General features: G+C 39.9%; 1 protein-coding gene across 6 annotated transcripts in view; it reads left to right on the top strand.

The window, feature by feature from the left end:
• CDC42BPB (CDC42 binding protein kinase beta) overlaps window positions 1-21,803 on the top strand; it is a 95,344-nt gene that overhangs the window by 22,200 nt on the left and 51,341 nt on the right. For all 6 annotated transcript variants that reach the window (XM_048069767.2, XM_048069764.2, XM_048069763.2 and 3 more), the window contains exons 2-4: window positions 6,145-6,236; window positions 17,439-17,522; window positions 20,977-21,072. In XM_048069767.2, the coding sequence (XP_047925724.2) occupies window positions 6,145-6,236; window positions 17,439-17,522; window positions 20,977-21,072 (272 nt within the window). The remainder of the gene's footprint in view (window positions 1-6,144; window positions 6,237-17,438; window positions 17,523-20,976; window positions 21,073-21,803) is intronic.

The raw sequence follows: 21,803 nt of genomic DNA, 5'->3' as shown, positions 1-21,803 counted from the left end.
CCGCTGTGCTGCCTTCCCTTTCCTGATGCGCCTTTCCTTCTTCCCTCCAACGTTTCACTGTCATCCTGCTGTACCTATAGCTCCCTCCGTGACCGGGCACAGCAAGGTATGTCTGCTCTGTGGCTCAGTGTGTGCTCGTTGCCCAGCTGTACGCCTGTGGCAGCCTTTCCCATCGTGGGGTGACGCTGTGTGCGTCTTTCCTATCACCATCGGTTTTTATAGAACTTGGTGTCTTTGGACAAGTTAATATCCCCTTTACCAAACCTCATTAAGTGTCTTAACAGGGATCAAAAGTTGCTGAGGAGGAGGACTGGACTCTGATTGCCAAGCAGTGTGCTCACATACCTTATTTCCTTAGGAAACCAGGCTGACAAAAGGCACTCACAGGGCTGGCTGATAAGAGGAAACACTGCACAGGAAAAGGGAGGCAAGGATCTGCAACTGGAAGAAATTAAGGCTGGAGTCAACAAAGGATGGAGGAATTAGCAAAAATTTACACTTGTGAAATAGAGGGAAAATCGCACAATCAAGCGTCGAGAGGATGGTACTTCTTTAAAAGGCGAAAGTGTGGGTTGTGGCAGGTATTTATCAGCCCCGGTAAGCTGGTTGGGGCTACCTGGGTGTGGGTATCTCTCAAGACAGGTATACGAGCGCTAACTTGTTGAACCTGTCAGCCTGCTGTTTTAGCAGCAATATCACAGGAATGCTGCTGCTTTGAGGAGGGTGCACAAAGGGCAAACAAGTTGCTTGCTTTCTAGAACGTAAGTTAGGAGGTGGTGGAGGGAAACGGTAAAACTCGCTTCTCTTTCGTGTTCTTCCTCCAAAGAAAACATCATCTTAAGTGAAATATTGGATCTGTCTGGTGGGAGTGGGGCTCCACAGACAATTATCTGCGACACCTTGTTGTTTCTTTGACATTAATATTTTGCAATTCACACGGTTTCCGCTGTAACGTTTTGCGCAGGGAGTGAATAGATAAAGGGAGTGTGATGGCAGATGAATTTCTGTGTAACAGATGGTTTGGACATGCCTTCTAGGCAGGTCTACCTGAATGCTATCATCTCATTATATAATGGCTTAAAACCCAAATCACTCACAAGATCAGTTCTGACCTATGAAGCTCTGGTGCAGGGCAGTCGGGTATATGGATAGGCTGTCCAGAGAGGTTGTGGGATCTCCGTCCTTGGAAGTGTTTGAGACCTGACCAGAAAAAAAAAAAACAACATACCCTGCTCTGAAGTAAACAGAGAGTGACATGAGCAAGGAGGTTGGTCTAGAGACCTCCCGAGGTCCCTTTCAACCTGAGTTGTCCTATGTTTCTGTCTGTTAGTTTCTTACAGTTGTCACATTTATTTAAAGCTTGAAGTTGCCAATGATAACAAAACATCAGATGTTCCTGAACATTTGGCAGCTTCTACTCGGTGATTTTTGTGAGTCTGGATTTCTGGGATCTTGCACTGCCAAACAAAATATGCACGAGTCCTCAAACTGGAGCTGCTGGACTACTCCACCGCTGAAGCAGGAGTTATCACAAACCCAGGGTAGTTTTTTGTCCACTCCAATGTAAAGGTGCAAGCCTCTCTGTTTCCAGAGAGTAAATTATTAACACAATCTACACAGTTCAGAATCTGAGCAGAAAGTACAAATCCAAAACATATGTCAACACTTTTCATTTTTAACCACGCTCTAGCTTGGAGAAAGTAGCCCTATTATTTTTGAGCAGGATGTTGACAGTACTACCATCCTTCCCCAAACCTCCATTTGGAAATGAAATCTTTGTGCTTCTGAGCTTGGTGGCGGTAGCAGAGCAGAGGGCACCTCGTCAGTCACATCGGATCACCTCTCCCGGCCTTTCCTGCAGCTTCTGGTCCGTCAGAAACAGTTCCACCTGGAAACGTCTCCTATCAGGTGGCATAATACAAAGTGACTGCGGTATAGATGTACATAAGAGACCTAAATCACAAACCTGTTTACCTATGACTGGGCTTCAAATTATATTTTCAAATTATTCAAATTGATGTTTTCTTTCTGTGCAAACAAAACATCTTAGTCCCATCTATCAGGCAAAGAGGAGAATGATTGGAATATAATTTGTTTGTGTGTGGAGAATTTATGCCTTTTGTACACACCTTGGTTTTCAGTGAAGAAATAGATGTTGGCATTTCACTTCCATTTGTGAATATTGATCAAAACATAGACCGTTAATGTTTGGTATTACGTTCTTGAAAGCAGACGTTTCTTGGCTTCTTAAAAATTAGTTTTTTTCTTCCTGTGTGGCCTTATGGAGAACACCCTTCTTCCAAGCAAGTGCAAATACAATAACGCAAAATCAGCTTGAGAGAAAAGACGGTGCTGCATACAGATACGCAGAACGCCTGTCCCAAATGTTGATTAGAGTCTCAGTCGTGAATAAACAAACTCATGCAATTACTCAGAGCTAGTGTTGCCCTGACAACAGTGTATATATAACAAAATTTAGTAGTGGCTGCCAGTAAAACCCCCAGTACAGTTAATGCTTCTGTTTGCCCAGATGAAATACTTTCATTAAGTTTTATATCAATTCCAAATCATAAGTCCTGCTGTTAATATTGGGATCAGAACTAATCAGTAAAATGTAATTATTCCAGTACATGGGGAGATCTTTGCTTTGAGTTCACTATTTATAAAATAGTGATGTATAAAAAGAAAAGCTTGAGCCCTTAACCGGTGTTATATAGCAGTGGGTGCATCACTTGGCATCATTTTGGCAAAGACAGCATATGGGGCTCTTACACACTTTCTGGAGCAAGTTTCTGTTCCCTCAGTTTTGCCAGTTGTGTGCATGCTGCTAATCTGGGTATTGGATGGGTGAGGAACAACAGGAGGCCTGAGGGGAAGCAGGAAAGCAGATTGGAAGCATTTTGTGATTTCACTTACTAAGAGGTAAAAATTGTACAATCCGGTACTTGAAAGCAGCAGGCTACATGCTGGTACAAACAAGGTTCTTCTCCCAAATGTCAATGAAGTAAGTATCAGTTTGACAATTACTGGTTCATTGCCTCCTCTGGGCTCTGATTTGCTGCCTAAACTCCCTTTTGGCCTCTGTGATGATGAGATTCTGTGGAAATTAGGTTCTATTTTCAAATTTTGTTTCCTTTTCAGAAACCTTAGATGCCTTGACAAAGACCTGAATTTGTCCTTTTTGCGGGAAGTGCTATCCAGTTTATCATCTTACTGTACATTCAGTTGTTCGTGTCTGGTGCTAAACTTTCCAAGACAGTTGCTGCTGAAGTGGCTGTGTTTCTTAACGCCAACATTTGCTAAATAGTAAAAGTCAACATTGATGAAGTGCACAAATACTCTGAAAAATAGTAACTTTGTTTTAGGAAGAAAACCTTCTTTTCATTTGCATATGTTAAATTAATTTTGTTATGCAGGACTTCCACTGACAAATGGAGATGAAGCAGTAGGACTGAGCTGGGACTGGTGGTCTTTGAGTTGAGGTGGAGGTGCAGGGGGTGAGGTCTGCTTGTACTGCCGGCTTGAAGGATCCATCGCCTAGAAAGAAAGGAGTAGTGCTTTTCCTTTGCAGACACTATTTCTTCTTTTTGTGTGAATTTAAGTCCAGTTTATGCTTGATACGTCATTAATATTTATTTTAAAATAGAAAGCTAATTGAATTAACTTGCTTTAGTACAATTTAATGCATTTCTAAACTGAATCCCAATTTCTAGCAAGATGAAATTTGGAGTATTTCAAAGCAAGGGAAACTGTGGAAAATAACAGCATCACCAGTTGACAAAGTAATGAAAATGTAAGAAATAAATAAGATTTTTTTAATGTACAAGACAGTAAGCTGAAACTTGTGTAGGCTTGTCATTCTGCTATTCTGCTTTGAAAATTACTTGCAATTGATTTGCAGTGGCAAGGTTTTTTTAATAAGTACTTGCACCAATTATGTTGGTTTTCTGTTTAGTGACTAGAATTTTCACTAAAATTGGATATTTCAAAAAAAAAAAAAGTATTGGCTTAGTATCTTCCACGAATAAAACTACTTGATTTCATTCCTACTTCCCTTGAATTGTAATAAAAACCAGAAGGTGGTGTTCTGCTCAGTTCGTGTAATGACCTGCGTTCTGCAGTAGCAGTCCCTAACTTGTGTATGAAATGTTGACACTTATTTTGGATCTGTAACTGCATTTCTTCAGTCCCTCCTGATTTGATGGGGGGAGGAAGGAGGCAGAACCACCTTGCAAATAATTAATGTATAACATGATCGTTGGTAGTGGTGCTTCGTTGTACAGATGTCAGATTGGACCAGTTTGGTGGGTTTGGGATGATAGTCTCAGTTGTCCCGTGGGAGAGACTGGTGGGCATCTCTGCCTAAGGAAGTGGAGGATCGAGTAGATTCCCCATTAAACTTCACACTTTGGAGAAACGTGAAGCTATCCAGTGAGAGGGGAATTGCTTTTGGATGAAACCTTTTCTATAGCAGTTCTGTCAAGAACAGTGAAGAAACGTGGCTGTTCCTTAGTCCAGGTATTTCTTCATTGTATTGGCTGCTGCAAGTTTCTGCTGACAAGTTTTCAGGCTTTCTTGCTTTGACTTCCTATAGAATCCGCAATTGAGTTCAGACTTCTGCATCTCCTGTGTGTTTGTAAGGTTTGGTTTGTTTGTTGTTTGTGTCTGAAATACACTGTCCCTCTTTTATAGGAGTTCTGTTTGGTTTTAAACTCATTGGTCTATAATCATAATGCACGGGGAGGTAACGTGGGAGTCTGGGTGGATTTACAAGTAGTAGTTCTGTGATATTTTACTCTGCTGCAAATGGAAAATGTGTGTTTTAAAAACTTCAGTTGTCTTGGTCTGGGAATGTTTGTGATGAGGTGGAAAAGAGCAATTTTTTGTGCTTAGTTAGATGTGTTAGATGTGTCCCTTTGTAGACACCATACTTGCTTTTGTGCAATTTAGCTTGCACCACTGTTTTTTCTTACTCATTTGGTCTCACAATTCACTATTTATTCTGATTATTAATGATTATTGTAGCAAGTGTTGTATCTAAACAGTAATACGCTTTGCATAATACACTAAAAATAGTTAAAATTTTATGAATTGGGGCTAGAGAGGAGAAGATGGATGGCATCTGCAAGTACAGCGGAATTTATTGGCTAAATGCTTTGAGAAATGTGTGGAGTCCAGCAGGACCGCTATTGCAAAGTAAATGTAGGTCAGTTAATTGCTGGACACCTTTCAGGCTGCAGCCCTTCAAGACTTGTTCTAGCTGAGATCTGGCAAATGCGATTTTTGTTTTTCTGTTTTTAAGAGGAAAAAATAGTTCAAAGTAACAGATCTTGTAGAACATGGATTCATTGGTATTGAGCAGAGACCTGTCTACTGAAAGTGAGCTGTTCAGACTTCAGTTGGTAGTAACTGAAGAAATAAAGCAATGAAAGCTGAACGCTGCTTAGGAGGAGAGTTACTCCAGTGGCTGAAGGATAACACAATTTTTTTCTTTGGGGTTCGCCCATAATGAATGAGCTCTATCCCAGTTTTATGGTCCTTTGCTGACTTATGAAACCCTAAAGAAAGGCGGGGTGGCAGATCAAAACCTCTTTCTGAAGGACTTTGCTCTTTATTTGATGGAAACAAGGCAGAATCCCAGACTGAGGTTGATATTGGCCATCCATATGTTAGGGTGATTTAGTAATGGAATCTATAGCTTTCTGCTCACAAAATAAGGGAACATCAGCTTATTTGTCTGTTTATCTCATGCACAGTCCTCCTTGACTGCAGCTCTAGAAATTTCAAGTCTGTGTGGCCATGTAATCACTGCTAGAGTACTTGGGTTGTGGCTCACAGCACAGTTCTTGGTGGTGGATAAATACGGCAGATAAGTTAACTGATAACAGAAGGTGGAACCTACTAATCTATACAGTCATAAAAATACAGCCAAAAGTTTCAGTATTCATAGGATTAAACTTTTTTAATTCTAAGTGCTAATTGCATACTGTAATGAATGTTTTTCTACTATTTGTACATTCTAGCAGTAGTTGAAAAAGTGCACTAGATAATGCTGCAAGTACTTCAGACTTCTGTTTTATGGATTAGTTTGATTTATTGGATTTCTGTTAATAGAGTTTTCCTTCTTTTCTTTTCCCTAAACAGCAAGACCATTTACGAAGTTGGTAAAGGAGATGCAACTTCATCGCGATGACTTTGAAATTATAAAAGTGATTGGAAGAGGTGCATTTGGTGAGGTAAGATAATTTTGCTCTCAGTTGTAGTAATATAACTTTCATTGCTTGTGCATCTGATTTCTTGGTGCAGTTGAATTTTTATTTGTCCTAAAGACAGAAGATTCACACAGATATATTAAAATACTTGCAAATGTAGGATGCTAGCAAGGTACTGCTAAAGGGGGGTCCCTTTGAAGCAGGGTTTCTAGTGTCCAGTTCTGCCATCTATGTGACTAGCTAATTTTGACTTCAGAGTAGCAAAACAAGTGTCTCTTCAATATGTGTATGAGCAGGGTGGTCCCACCTAGCAGCTGCACAGCTGAATTTGGGATCTCTTCTCCCACTTGCCATATGTACTCTTCTGTACTGCTATAATTTAACACAGAGCTGGGCTGCTTCGATGGTAGGAACGCGGAGGCTGCTCCACCCATCTGCCTGTCTCTGTAGCAATCTGGTAATGCAGAAAGACGCATTTGGCTGCCTCAGAGGCTGTTCCCTGTCATCTTTGAAGATCAAAGGCTGCTGGATCTGTTTTTTGGACAGCAAGTTGAATCATGCTGGGATGATAGGAACGCCTTGTGTTTTGAGGACTCGCCAGGCCCAGGACCCTGGACTGAAGCTTTACTTCTTAATATGCTTAATGAAAGTCTCATCGGTCACACAAGTCTGAGAGGGCTTGCCACTAGCGAAAGCGTTCACGAGCGTGCCCCCTGTAGGAGGCCTAGGACACTCCTGGAGAACCTCAAAGGCAACCTCTCAGCATTTAAGTACACATAAGTAAAGCTGTAGCTGTCAGCAAAAGAGATGATTAAGTAGAGGATTTCTGGAAGCAAGGAATTTAGATTTCTTTCAGGAAGCTTCTTTTAAGTAATACCACACTAAAGTCAAATGCAGTGACAGCCATTAAAGGCTCACTTGGGCCCATTAGCACTTGATTACAACTTTGCTGCCGGTGGCAAAGGCTAGGCTTCCTTATCTTCATCTGGTGTCAGGAACAGGAGGATGTGCTGTGCAGGGCTTTCGTTCCAAGCACGGTGTGCCCATGACATGTCAAACTTTCTTTCGCAGAGGGTTTGATTGTGGAAGGGGTATTGTAGTTTGATTGTGGGACAGTGGTATGGTAGGCAGACCAGAAGCTGACCTAGAAAAATGCCAGGCCCCTACTCAGCCTGGGTTCAGAAAGCAGTGACATTTCTGTGCGTTGTGAGATGAATGGATAGAACAGATCCACATAATTTTAAGCTACTTCAGGGACTGCTTTTGAAGAAAGTGGACACCTAAGGTAGGCAGAAACAAATGTTTCAGGAACATCTCCTAATCTGTACCAGCCTCTAACAATGTGATGAAATAGTTCGTGTGTAGTCACTGTGGACATAGCTACTCAAAGAACTTGGGAGTTTTAAGTAAAATGTCCAGATAAATCCTAAGGTCTTGACCTGTAAAACAACAGTCCACTTTCTAGTGGATGTTGAACTCCATGAGTTGCAACATTCGTTACAAAAAAAAAAAAAAGGAAGTGTTATCTTAGGGTAGTAGAAATACTGCATGACAATCGGTTGTTTCATTTAAGTGTTAGGTTTTATCTGGAATATGTTATTTGAACATGGCTTTTAGGCAAGAATAGTTCTGCAAAGAGTTCACAGGAAAAAACAGAAATGGGAAACAAAATTTGATAAGTCCAAGGCAGGGCTGAAAGCTACAAATTAAGTCTAGAAAAGAGGTCTGAGCAAAAAGTTTTATGGCCAAATAAAGGGCCTAGAAAATCAAGGCAGTAATAGGTAACTGTCTACATCGCTATTAGTGCTTTGATTCAAAGCAGTAGCATAGCATACTTGAAGGCAGTGCCCCCAGTTACTGCAGAATGTTTTTGCTGTGTGTAAGTTGGATTTCTTTTGGAGGAAGCTAAATTAGAACCTGTGTTCCAGGTGTGCACCAAATGTGCTTCTGGCCCCAGTGAGTATATAAGAATCAATCATTGTTTTCAACTCTTCTAGCAGCTTCAAAGCGTGTTCAGTCCAGGAGACCAGACTAGATACCCTCTGAAACAAAATTCCTGAACCGCGTACAGTATAGATTGTAAGGCTCAGCACAGGCTACTTTGATGTGTTGTTCTGGTCCTGCTGTGCCAAATTACTAGCTATAAGTGGCTGCGACCGCTGATATCTAAAGAATTTTAGATTAGTGTTTTGGCAGTTTGTCTTTCGGTGGGATTAGAAGTGGTTTCTGGATCTTTTCAGAACTAGACTTGTGAATGCTATAGCTATCAAAATGATTTCAGGACAAGGGAACCCTTTATAGTGGCTTGCATATGGAGCCAGTATTAGGAATGCCTTTGCCAGAATATTCCTCTTAATCCTAAAATCAATGAATCTGTAACAGTAAGCTCTTTTCATATTGCCCTGTAACTTGGACACAGAAATGGGACACATTTCCTGATGCTTATTGAAGGTTGAGAGGAGTTTTGATCTCTAGCAGGAGATGGACTGTGTCTCAGAGTGTTTCTGCAGACAGCCTTGGACTTAATTTTTAGACAAAATGCTCGTACAAATGTTGATAACTTACCTGATTTCCTTCAGCATCTCACAACAGTTTATTTTTAAATTATCTCTTCACTTATCTTTCTTTTTTGGGGTGTTTGCAGTGGCTTACGGCTTTTGGGTACAGAGGTCAATGCCTCATGTGATGATCTAAAGTTTTGAAGCCTTGTTACAACATTAAGGGAGGACAGTTTTTTATAGTACTTAAATCTGTTCTCTTCATAAAGATGCTCTTCTTCACTTAGGGATTTCCCCAGCTGGAAATCTCAGTACAGCAGCAGATGAAGCGTTTGTATGAACTTTTCAGAGATTTCTGTTTATACTTGTTAGGGGCTTTAGGGTGACCTTTCTTAGCTTTGGATCAAGAGTTTTAGGGTATATATAAATTTAGAAATTCTGGGTGGAAACTCAAGTTAATGCTGTTTGGGGTGCCTGAATCAACAACGTCTTTCATATTCTTTCATTTGGAAAAGCATGAAATGATCAAAGCAACTGGTAAATTCTACACCCCCCACCCTCCACCCCAGTGGAAATGAAATTTCACAGAAGGGAAATGATAAAAAATCTTAATTTCATCCTTCTGTCACAGCTATGAGTAGTTACAAAGTCAGAAGAGTTGGTTATCTGTCGATATTGCATTGTCATTTTCATCTTTTACTTAACAGGTTTGTGTTTGTGCCAGCTTGAAACTTTTTGATCAGTTTAAATTATGCAGGATCATTGATTTTAAGTTCACTGTACTTTAATCCCACTTGCCAGAGAATATTTCACGCTTTTTGCTTATGAATGAATCCTTTGACCCTTGTGTATACTACGGTGCTATAACTGTTAAATATAGGCATTATAAAATAGTAAATATGTGAAGGTTGATATTCCATAAGTAAGAAAATAAAATCTAGGTTCTTTAGAGGGCCTTGTGGCATCTGACTTGTGTAAAGCAACACTTCAAAACACTGAATGGGGGTGCTGTAAATAATTTTGCTATGGTATGTTCATACACATATAAGAACTGTTATAAATTAGTTGATGAGATTTTAGTGTTATTTATAAGGTTACTCTTTCAATCTTGATTAAAACAAAACCAACATCAAAAACTATACTTACAACATATTTGTTGAAGTGCATAAAGAATTTAATCAGAATTAAACTAAGCATATTCCTCGTAGAAATAAGTAGTTTAAATTAAAAAGCTGAACAGCTAAACAAGCCAGACTTCAAAAAGATTGAAAACGACATTCCATTCTCCTGAATGTGTATAGCAGCTATATCCACAGTTTAGCTACTTTAGACTTCTTTGAGAACCCCAGGGGCTTTAGTCTTACCGAAGAACTTTTGCATAAATCAGTAGCTTTGAAGAAAGATGGCTTAAACAAAATGAAGACATTGTATTAGACAGGATCGGTGATTGATTTTGCCACACAACACATAAGACACATGCTCCTTGACCAGAAAGTGGATTGAGATGGCATGTGAGTGTGTCCTTATGAATACACCAGCATCTAATTTAAGGCAGATTGATATAATCCCCAGTGTGTAACTTTACTGTGAGTGCCTTTTTCTTTCCTTTTCCTTTTCAAACCAGCAGAACTCAGCCTGATTCTTTACACTTTTTCCAGCAATATGAGAAGAAGAAAACAACTGGTAATCCAAAACCACCTGAGTGAAAGTTCTTAGAGCAAAGGAGAACTGAGAAAGCAAGAGAAAAAATATTTCTTAAAGTTCTCATTATTATGCTAAGACAAAAATAGCCTAGCTCAGGACCTAGAGATTTCTTCTGTAGCCACCTGCCAAAACATGCAGTTCTCCTTTTCTCATAAACTTAGCCAGCTACTTTGCATGCATGGTAAACTGAATGTCTGAATATCCTTTACAGGAATATTTAAGGCTCTGAGTCCTGGAGTCACTGGCTTGAGAACATCATTACATTTTTTTCAGAAGTTTCGTAGTTATGAAGAGAAGTTTCAAATGTTCTTTGAATGCATACTATTCTTATGAAGAGTATTATAATTTGAAATGTTAGCTATGAGAAGAATAAACTACTAATGGTTCTTGCCCATCCCCTACAGTGTACACACCTGGGTGTACACCCAGGTGGCTGGAACGTTGTCATGAGTGCCCACACATTGCTTTCACTCTGTTTTTTGGGATCATGTAGGCAGATGGCTCAAGTGCAGAGGGGCAACCTCCATAAGGAATAAAATAATAGTAGCAATAATAAAAAACACTCCGAATTAAAATTGTAACTAAAATGAATTTCTGTAATCTTAATTCTGGGTTCTATTAACAAAATGAATGTGGTGTCCTGTCTTGATGAGCAAGAATGAGTATGCTCTGTAGGGTGAAGTTTTTGTTACCCACTGAAAACACACCTTTCCTAGGAGAAAATCTAAATAATACAAGAACAGAATGGAAAACTCCCCCAGTTTTTAGACTTGTAAAAATGCATTATATCTGTGGCTTGAGATTTGCATGTGGCTGGCTATTCCTTCTGTCTAGAAACACTGCAGGCCATTATTTGAAAGGAAATCACATCCTGAGATACTGGGCTTCGTGGCATTGTGCCTACCTGAGAAACTCAGGGCAGCCTTAGATCTGCTTTCTGTGTGCTTGGCTTGTATAATGTGGCTGACACCTCCTGGAAATTTGGCAGTACGGGACTGAAACAATCGCTTTCCTTCCCTTGTTTATTAGTAAGGACTTGTTTCAGTGAGCAGCACTGCAGCGGAAGGGTGGAACCCTTTGGTCTCGCTTAGCACAAAAATAGCTAATATTCTTAAAGTGCCCTGCTTCAGTAGGATTTAGCTACTGATAGGTTAGAAATACCTTTCCTATAAATGTTGCTGCGTGTAGACTTGATCCATACAGTGTTCAGTAATAGTACTTGTTACCTCTACTCACTGTGCTTAGTCAGAGTCTTAGCTGGAAGCGAGACCTGTAAAAGTGTTGCCAAAAGAAAATAATTCATTGCTGAGAGAAGAGGATAGGAGCGATCCCGTGTACCACAGGTTTCTGATGAATTACGTGATTCCTAGTAGGAAATGCACTGGCTAAGAGCGCAGTTAGGCTCAGAAGTGAACAGGGAAGAACTGACCTTCCTGTTGACAATTATCCTTGGCAGCGAGACGCTGTGCTGTTAGGGCCTTGTCCATGTCGTAGTCACAGATTTAGGGTACTAAGTGTAATGTTTTTGTCTACATCTAGAAATTAGCGTGGGACATGGTGAGGCTGCAGCTGAGGCTGTCTCGTCTCTTCAGATGCTTTGGTAACTGACATTGGGAACCCACGAGGACCGTGCCTTCCTGAATTGTAGATTAACTGACCTCATAAGCATAGGACACAACGTATGACACTTCTCACCTAGCTGCTCAGACTGCAAGCATTTAACACACGATGTAGAAGAAATGTTTAATGAGCTTTTCCTCTTCCGTGCCGTGCTCTTCACGAGCTATTTTCTGAAGTGGAAATGGACAAAGAAGCTGCTTGGTTTTGAAAATGCTTCTGAAAAAGGCTGCTGCTCTTTGTGAGCCTCTCCAGCTGGGCGGCTGTGTGGTGGCAGCACCCGGCTGCTGTGACAGAAACCTGGCTGCAGGGAGCTGGACGGACAGACCGGACAGACAGACCTGCCTTGGGCCGCTGTGCTTGTGTGCCTGCTGGCCGCTGAGGAGCGAGCCTGGGTGTTGCTCAGGGCCACCTTTTGCAGAATCTTTCTTGCTGGCACTTATTTCTTCTCTGTACAGCGTGAAGATCTATTCTTGGTGATAAAAACATTACTTAGTTTGGGAAATGTGAACTGTGGAATATGAACCCTGCAAAGATACTGCTGCTCATTTAAAATGTAAAATAGACATAAAAAACCTGATAAAGCGGTCCAGACCAGTTTTTCTCTGTGATAACTGTTAACTAATGAGCTATGTATCAAAGACTTCTCCTGTCCAAGAGTATTGGGAAGATAAAGCAGTTCCTGCAGTGTGTTTTCAGTAGGTATCATCCAAGGTATCAATTGCGTGAGGCAGAAATAGGAGTGTAAAAGTGGTGTCTACGAGCTTTAACTGAGGGAAATGTCTATAATATTCAATTACGAGTCTGGTAATAAGACATTACAGGTAAATTGTTTACATCTGAAATGACATTTTGTCTCTTCTGGTTGAAAGGCTTGTCTAAAATCCCCACTCAAATTTCTAAAGACATTCCAAGTTCCTGCCAAAGGTTAATTCGTGCAATTTTACATCACTTTATCCATGTAATTTTATTGTCCATTAGCCTAAGCAGATCTCTCATCATCCTTGTTAGCGGTGTCCTTCCTTCCAATTTTATTGGTAGGTAGCAATCATAGCCACTTTTTGCCTTCCTTATTTTTTTTTTTGAACAAGCAAAGCTTTTTCTATTCCTGTGTTAGTATGAGATGCTCTAAATATCCCTCCTTCATACCTGCTGCATGTGAAGTTTCTCTGGGTTGTGGCTGTGCGTGGAGTTTCCAATGATATTGTATTTCTACAAGGCAGTAACGTTTACCTGTCGCTATACCTGTCATTACGAGCTTGCAGAAGGACTGTTAGCTGTATGTCTGGGTCTGTCTCCTTTTCAGGTGAGAGCTTTTTGTATTTGAATTTCACCTTGTCCTCAAGGGCTGAAATTTTAGGATTAAGTTTTACATGGAAGTTTAACACGCCATGAGCATAAGTAGTGTTAGGTAGCTTTTTTATGTTTGTCTTGAAATTAACGCCAGCATGGTTTCCAAGAAGATGAGCATCAAACAATCCATAGGTTCCCAGTCGAAAGTCTTTTTGTTAACTATCTTAATTGCTTTCTGGAAATTCAGCCTTGCATTTAAGTGATTTCTGCAGTTTCTTACATCATGCTTGCTGTTTACATAAAATTTGTAATTTGATGCTGTTTGCTAATGTTGGTTATGTCACTCGGAGGTCAGAGTACAGGACTAGGAAGTCTCATGTTTGTTGAGGCTGATTTGGCTCGGATTCCCACCCTATAGGCTTCGTCGGGGCAGAAGAAAAGCTTTGGATAGCTTTGCACATTACAGTCGTAAATGTCAGTATCAAATGGCTTTGGAAGATCAGAATGCAGCAAAAGGCTTTTATGAAACAATTTGAGAAGCAAAATTCTAGCTCTTGCCAAAGTCTAAAAAGGTTATTTCAGCTATATTGGTTCAGTTTTGATTTTATTACAGTACAAGGGAAGCAGAGCTTTGAGGCAAAAAGTCCTGGAAGAAAAGGGATGGCAGAAATTAATACAAATCTGATGAGCTGTTGTGGCATGTGGTTATCGTGCTGGGCTCTTGCTTACACTTTAGCTCCAATTCTCATACTTTTTTTTCATAAATGTCTTAAGAATACTTAAAAGAAAAAAGGTTGTACTAGCCGTGGAAATAAAGGGTAAGAATCAAAATTAAATCCAATTTCTTTACAGTGTGTGCACGAAGTAAGCACTTGTTTGGCCAGTAAAGTTCTAAACCTACGCTTAAGGTAGCAGCAATGCGTTTGTTGTTAAAGGAGGCGTTTGTACAAATCTGTGTCCTTCGGAATACCTCTGAACATACCTCTGAAGATTTCTCTTATGATGTAGTGAATTGGTGTGTACTACAGAAGCACTCATATTTCAAATTTGACATCTTGCATGGTTCGCACAATTGCAGTGTAAGGGATTTTTGTTTGCTCATGCAGAGTAGTCATTGTGGTTATTTTAACTGCATTTTAGATATGCCAGAGAAAGAAGTTATTAGAAAAGCAAGAAAAAAATATATGCTGCAGCATCTCTGTAGCAACCGAAGTATTGTATCATGAATACAATCTTAGAAATACGAATACAGTCTTAGAAATATTGCTACCTGATGACCAAAGTAAAAGCTTTTCCTCAAGTTAACTTTGTGCTTTATGGAACAAAGGCTATAAGTTTGTTTTTGTGTGTGTGTGCAATATTATTTTCAGACAGCAGTGAGGTTTTGGTGTCCTAGTGGTAGTGTTTTTTATCTTAAAAGGTAAATAAATCCTAATGATTTGAATGAACTGCAGAGTCAGGTCTAGTCAGGCCAAAAATCTGTTGCTTCTCTGAGGTATCTTCTTTACCTTTCAGGTTCCTTTTCCTTGTAAAAACACCTGCTACTTTTTCATTTTCTTGGGGATTTACCCATTTTGCTGCATAGTTCAACAATTTTTTTCTGCAGGCACAAGAAGCTTCTTGTCCCACTGCTCCCTTACAACTACAGCATCAGCGTGTTTACTGATGCCATCATCTGATAACCACTTCGAGTGAAAATGTGAGAGTCAACTCTCCTTTTATTAATTCCACTTCTTCTTCCACAGAAAACAATTCTCCTCCTCCTGAAATTTTAGTCAGGCTGTTTTAAGCAGTCCTTTCAGTTGAAAATGATGGCACTGATAGAGATGGCAACTGGGGAATTGCTGAGTAGATCATACAGATTTGACTCCCTTTTCTTTTTTCTTTTTCCAGGCTTGTTCTCTCTTACTGCTTTGTTTTAATGTTTGCACAGCTTCTCAGTGCCCTCTGCGATGCCAGGCTCGCGTCACACCTTACCACTTCAGCCCAGATCAGTCTCTAAGCTTCCGCTGCCCCGCAGTGCTTGCAGACAGCGATGGCCTTAGATAAAACGCAATAGATGTGTATCTGTCTTCTGTTTGCTGCTTTGTACGTAGATGCCTGAGCGATTCGAGCGTTGTGGTTTAATGAAACTTGAATATTGCTTCTTCAGGGCTTGCAAAGCTCAACTTGTAAATCACTTCTGCCCCAGAGCTTTTGTTCTTTGCAGCAGCTCATCGCGTTCTGCTCCTCTCTTCTCCTCCGGTGCAGACGGGGGTATTTCCCAAATGGAGACTGGGGTATTTCCCAAACTATCGTGTTCTGTATGAAACAGAATTTAATGTCTATAGAGACTATGTCAGCATCTTGCAGTTTCTCAGAGCTTTTAATGTGTAGTTTAACTTACACCGTATCTTTAGCTGTGTCAGGCAAATGATTCAGTTCATTGTAGTTGGAGAGACTGTCACAATAGGTTTGAACTAGAAGGCTGTGACAAGGCTGGGAATAAAGCTAAACATCTTAGGCCATTACCAGCATTGCAGGTCAGCACCGAACCCCTTTATATGTGCCCAAGGAGTCTCATGTTCAGGCAAGACTCTCATTTGTACTCCCCCATCCCCTGCTGTAGGAGCGGTGTCTGCGGGAGGTGTTTGCAGACCAGGAGAGGTTGAGGTGCTGTGTGGCTGGGGATAGTTTACATGCCGTACAGAAGGATTCCTCTTAGCACTGTATTTAGGGCTAAATTCCCATGTCTTTCCTGTCATAGATACCTGCTGGTCCTTCCATAACAGATTTCCATTGCGTGACTGTGCAGCTGTGTACTAGATGGAGCTCATCTGTCAGCGTGAGCTGGTGAGAGGAGCCTCACGCACCGAGGGGTGGGAGGCTCAGGTATCCACCTGCAGAGCCGAGCGTCTAAATGGGGGTATCTCATCCCTCTGTTACTGGAAGGGCAGTCTCCCACTGTCCTTCATCTGGAGTTATTTTAGGGTAAGTGGCAGGGAGGAACTCTTCCCTCCTCAGGTTTTGTGTCGATCTGCTCGGTGCACTATTCCAACCTTGTTTTATAGTTAGCATCTTGTTGGAGTCTCTGCATCTCCTGAATCCCTTACAGATAATGGTTATAAAGCAACAGAAGAGGAGAACACGACATGACTCTTGTTACTTCTCCCACTGACACTCAGAGCTCTGATGGAAGCAATGAAAGCCGATTGCTTTTATGCTTCTGAAATAGACAAAACAAGTAGCAGCAGAAATACTCAAGCAGTCCCTGTACAGTCTTGTGGAAACGTTGCTGTCCTAGTTGTCAGTCTTGCTTTTCTTTGCCAAATGTAAGAATTTTATTGAAATAATAGCTTTACTGCAAGAAGAATTAGTTTTGTTCTTGCTCTAAATACAGTCTCTGCATTCCTAAGCCTTGAAGTTTCTGTATTCTTCAGTTTTTCTTCCACTGTTCAGCCATATGAACAACTGTTTGTAGTAGGCTGGTCTAAGCAAGTGACTAATACACAGGATGCATAGCAAAATGCTTCAAGCAAAATGATGATTAAGTAAATGAATGCTGTTTCTTTGCTTCTTTTAAAATATCTGCATATAGTACACAAAAGCATGTTAATTTATAAATATCTTTCAAGTTTCTGAAAACAGCAATGTGAAAACAAATGAGTCAAATGTAGTGTATTTCTATTGACAGCGGCCTTTCTTGTTTTCTAATGTTGCCCTTTTAAATGTTTCCTGGTTGGCTGAAGGCACAGTGTTAGGAGCATTCCCTGTTCGTGGTCAACAATGCAAAACAATTTATGATGCATCTTCCTAGAAAAAGCTTCATACCCCTCCTGTATCATCCCCAATGTACTTGCTTGTGAACGGTTGACCACACAGGGTGTGTTGTGCATCAAGTCCATAGTATTAATGGGAGAGGAACGTGGAGGGAGCACAGAATCAAGCTGTAATTTGTTGGTGTGAATTGATTGCTGATGGCTCTTTAGTAATTTACTTCATTAACACTGTGTGAACGTTAAGCTGTTTAAATACTGTATTTCTCTGACAGTGCTATTGTGTGAAAATTAAGCTGTTTAAATATTGTATTTCTCTGACCGTGCTTTTGTTAAATGAGGATATCTTATTATTGCAGGTTGCAGTTGTTAAAATGAAGTGTACGGAGCGCATTTATGCCATGAAAATTCTCAATAAATGGGAAATGCTTAAAAGGGCAGAGGTAAGTAATACGATTCTCTAAAGCAGAGAATTTTAAAAATGTCATCAGGAAAATTACACTGAAGCTCTTCCAGATTAGGAAGAATTATTTTGTGAGCCTAGGAGCTTCATACTTTTTTTTTTTCTTAAGCTGTTTTAATGCAATCAAGTCTGACGGTCCCTTCCAGGCATCTGTTGTTCTCAGCATTACCGTGTATTCGTTTACCAGACAGTCTGCCCTAGTTCTTACCCTGAATTTATTGGCCAGATTTTTGTTTACAGTAAAGGCAAGTTAAAGACTACATGAAAGCTGAGATCGGTGCTACTGTGACATTCACAGCTGTATACAAATACATTATGAAAGGATCTTTTTTTTTCCTCTTGTATTCAGAAAGCATATATTAAGGAGCTTTGCATCCTGCAGTTTGTAACAGGATTTATGTAACTGGTAAAACTGTAACTAAATACTTTGAAACCACAGATTCAAATTGTAAAACAAATGTGTTAAGAGGGTAAGTCTGTTTAAAAAGGGTGTTTTTGATGAAAGGAGATGTAAGTTGTCACAACAAATTATGTAAATGCGAATGTGTACTTCACAGATTAGGCAAGGACCTACTGGGAATGCGCCATAACTGGCGTATTCCTAGAATACCTACTCTTGCAGTGTAGTAGGCAAATGTAACGTTATATAAATCAGCAGTTAAATGAGCAATAGATCTGAGGGGAAAATACGTATATTGCATCACTCCTTGTAGCAGTTTTATTGAGGGACAAAGGCTAGCTGCTTGCTGAGGACTAAGCCTGCTGACACTTCCCTATCCTATTCTTCGGTCCCCTTCCTGACACCTCCTCCCCCTCCCCAGCCTTCCCTTCCTCGTCTCTCCCTTCCTTTCGGTGAGTCAGTTCCACCTCTTTTCCTGTGAATTAATCTCTTGGCTCTTGTTAAGCCCTGTTCGCCACTGCATTTGGCTGATTTAGTCACAGTCCGTCCATCAGCCCGTCCTCTCCTCGCAAGCAGCGCAGCCGCTGCTGTTGGGCTGTTCTTTGAGCTGTCAGGAGTATTCACGCTCCTGGCTGTGCTGCATCAGTGGTTCTGTATTAAGTCTTTGCCTGCACCGGGGAAATCCGGTGCCATTTCAACGTAGATTTTAGTTGGGCTAATTCATTGCTCAGTCTAGAATCAGTTTAAATCCTAAGGTGCTTTTAGGGGGTTCCCAAACTCTGATGGAGATGCAACTAATGCTGGCTTACTTCTGTCATTTTTAAAGTGTCATTTTTTAATTAAAAGGTTTAGTTAAATAGCTGAAACTTTATGTAGAGATGTTCTGAGGAGAGAGCTCTTTCTTTACAAATTGTTCTCTTCAAATTATGTGACTAACTCCTCTTACCTTGTCAGGCAGGCTAGGAGCTGGAAGAGTGTTATCTACCAAGAAAGAGCTGTAATGAGCAATAGTTTTCCCAATGCACAGTTAGGATAAGTAACAGTCCAGCTAAGTCCTTTTCCTGCTGATTTCCCCATCTACAAAGAACAGCAAAGGCAGCTGTCTGCTTTGCTGTGCCCCTTTGACATTTCCTGTTCAGTTTGTTGGCTTTTTTTGGCTTTCCTGGGTAAGCAAGAGCTTATAACCTGCATATCAAGTTCATAAAATGTTTGGGAAACTAAAATTTCACAGATGTGGTAGAACTTGTTAGTTTTTAAAATGAAACCTGCAAGTATACAATGGCACCTTAAGCGGGCAGTTCCACTCAAAAGCAGGCTTGAGGTGTTTTATTATCCGCTGTGTGAGTGGTCTAAGAAACGCGATGTTATGCTGGTTTATGTAATATGAAGCATTGTATGACATTAAACATAGCAAAAAGTTATCTAAATACTGGGGATTTGTGTACTGGCTGCAAGAAAAAGCATATGGTTGGAAGCTACTGAAGTACAGGAAAGATTAGCGAATATCAACTGACATCCGTAAATGGGCTGCAAGCAAAAAATAGCATGCCATTTATGTTGATGAGGTGGGCCATTTGTATTCATTGTTCTGACAACAAAATGCATAGTCATTAGTCTGTTACCGCTCACAGTTCCAAATAAATCCTGACTAGCTAATTAGGTAGCCTGTCATGCTTTCTCGAGGCATGTCTCAAGGCATTTTAAGCCAGTGTAAGCTGAAAAGGATAGTTTTATACTTTGAATTCAGGATGCAGAGTGCTCAGAAGCATTACTGGTTTTGAAGTGTTCATAACATTCCCTCACTATTTGAGGTTGCGCAGTGAACTGGATCAAGGAACTGATGTCTTTGAAAATAAATAAACTAGCTTTCTGTGTTGGCAGCCTCCCCAAAGAGCGGTGCCAGAACAACTGAGAACTGCTGTGCTGTGGTGCTGAGGGCAGGGGATTGGATTACTTTGAGCTGCTGTTGCTGCCAAACTTTTTTTTTTAATGATACTTTGACCTTGCATTCGTAAACCTTAAAATCACTCTTAGTTAACATTTAATTATAATACACATCTCTTTGCACCAATAATTACTAACTTCACAACATGACCCCAGCATGACCTCCTTCAGTAGAAACGTAAATTGACTTTTGCTTCCTTAAGGGGAAAAAATGGTTAAAATAATTTTTTAAGATGCAATTGATATATGGTGAGGCTTCGGCTTCCCAAGAACGTTCCTTACATAGTGCATTTTCTATGACATCTAGACAATTGGCAATGACAAAAAATGAATTCTCATCTAAAACCCGAACACCTGAATCTGCAACTACTGGTTGTCATAATAATGGCTTTCTGAATCGACAGTACTGAAAGAATCCCAAGGTCTGCTTCTTGATAATACTGACCTGATCCAATAAAAACATTATTTTTATTAAGGAAGACTCTCTTGAAGGTTATGAAAGGTGGTTTTATGTAAAGATGCTGAGAAAACACATTACGCTTGCTTCCCTGAACTGTTGCAGTATGCTATTCGAAGTAGAGGAAATATTCTTGGAATTGGAAATGTATTATACTAGACAAAGATAAGGCAGTAAACTTTGCTTATTTCCTGTAGTGTTTGCAGTGTCTATAGCTGGAACTGCAATCTAAGAAAATTAAGATTTTGATATATTTTCATATATAACATTGTGATATATTTTCACAAAGGTCTTTTTCAGAAGAATCAGATTTGCAGTGACAAGTTACCATATTTTCTAGCTTTTAAAAATATCTTATGGAACAAAGATTTAGTGTTGGCTTCGATTGGTTTGTGGGTTTTCTTTTTGGTGTTTTTCTTTTTTTTTAAGGTCGCAGTCAGAATTAGAATGACTGAATGCATAACTACAAGCCTGCAGAGTTTCCTTGGCTTGTCACTTGTGCAGACTAAATTCAAATGAATTGAGACCTCTGTTCAGTAATTTTAGATAATCTCATAAAGCATCCATATATATTCATCCTGTGAAAACTACTTGTTGATGTTGACAGTGGCTTTTTCTCCTTTCTTCCTTTAGACAGCCTGTTTCCGAGAAGAGAGAAACGTCTTGGTGAATGGAGATTGTCAGTGGATCACTACATTGCACTATGCCTTTCAAGATGAGAACTATTTGGTAGGTTTGATTCATCAGCAAATAAAAGCTTTATGTTATGAAAGAACTTTATTTTTGGTACAGTTAAGGGTATTGCAATAAATCAGTCTACCTCATGCCTTCCAGCAGTATTTTGGCGTTTTCTTCTTGAAGAAAGACTTCAAAGGACTGACTGTAACTGTAACAGAGTGAGAAAGTCATGTACTGTGGTCTACAGGAGTTTAGCTAAGCAGCCTTTTAATTAACCTACCCTTGCATAAAATGTATCATGTTTAAGTTTATATTTTTGGATAACTTTTTAAACTTTTTTTAATAATTTTTTGCAATTAACTAATTTAAGAGAGATGTTAACTCTGTGAAAGTAAGAAGGATCTTTGTTTTATTGTTTATTTTTACTTTCAAAATCATGGTTTTGTTTAAAAATGGCAAAAGTAATTTAACATTTTTTTTTAAAAGCTGTGATATCTTAAAAGCCTCAGGAAACAAAAAGTAGCCAATTTCATAAAAGTATTTAAATGTTTTTGAAATCAGTAGATTGGTCATCTCTCTCTATAGTTTGAGAGATTATGGCAACCCTTTGTAAAGAAAGTAATTGCTCTTATTACATGTAGTGATGGTTACTGCATAATTGTTGGTCACTAGAACTGTAACATAGAAGCTATATTTCGCTTTGTCACAGAAATCAGGAAAGTGCTGGTCAATGAAGCTCCTACACACTGGAATATAGTGAAACATCCAGCTTCCCTGTGGTA

Source organism: Anser cygnoides, chromosome 5 (genome assembly GCF_040182565.1).
Source record: "Anser cygnoides isolate HZ-2024a breed goose chromosome 5, Taihu_goose_T2T_genome, whole genome shotgun sequence".
Classification (NCBI taxonomy): Eukaryota; Metazoa; Chordata; class Aves; order Anseriformes; family Anatidae; genus Anser; species Anser cygnoides.
This window is presented reverse-complemented; position numbering and strand designations above follow the sequence as displayed.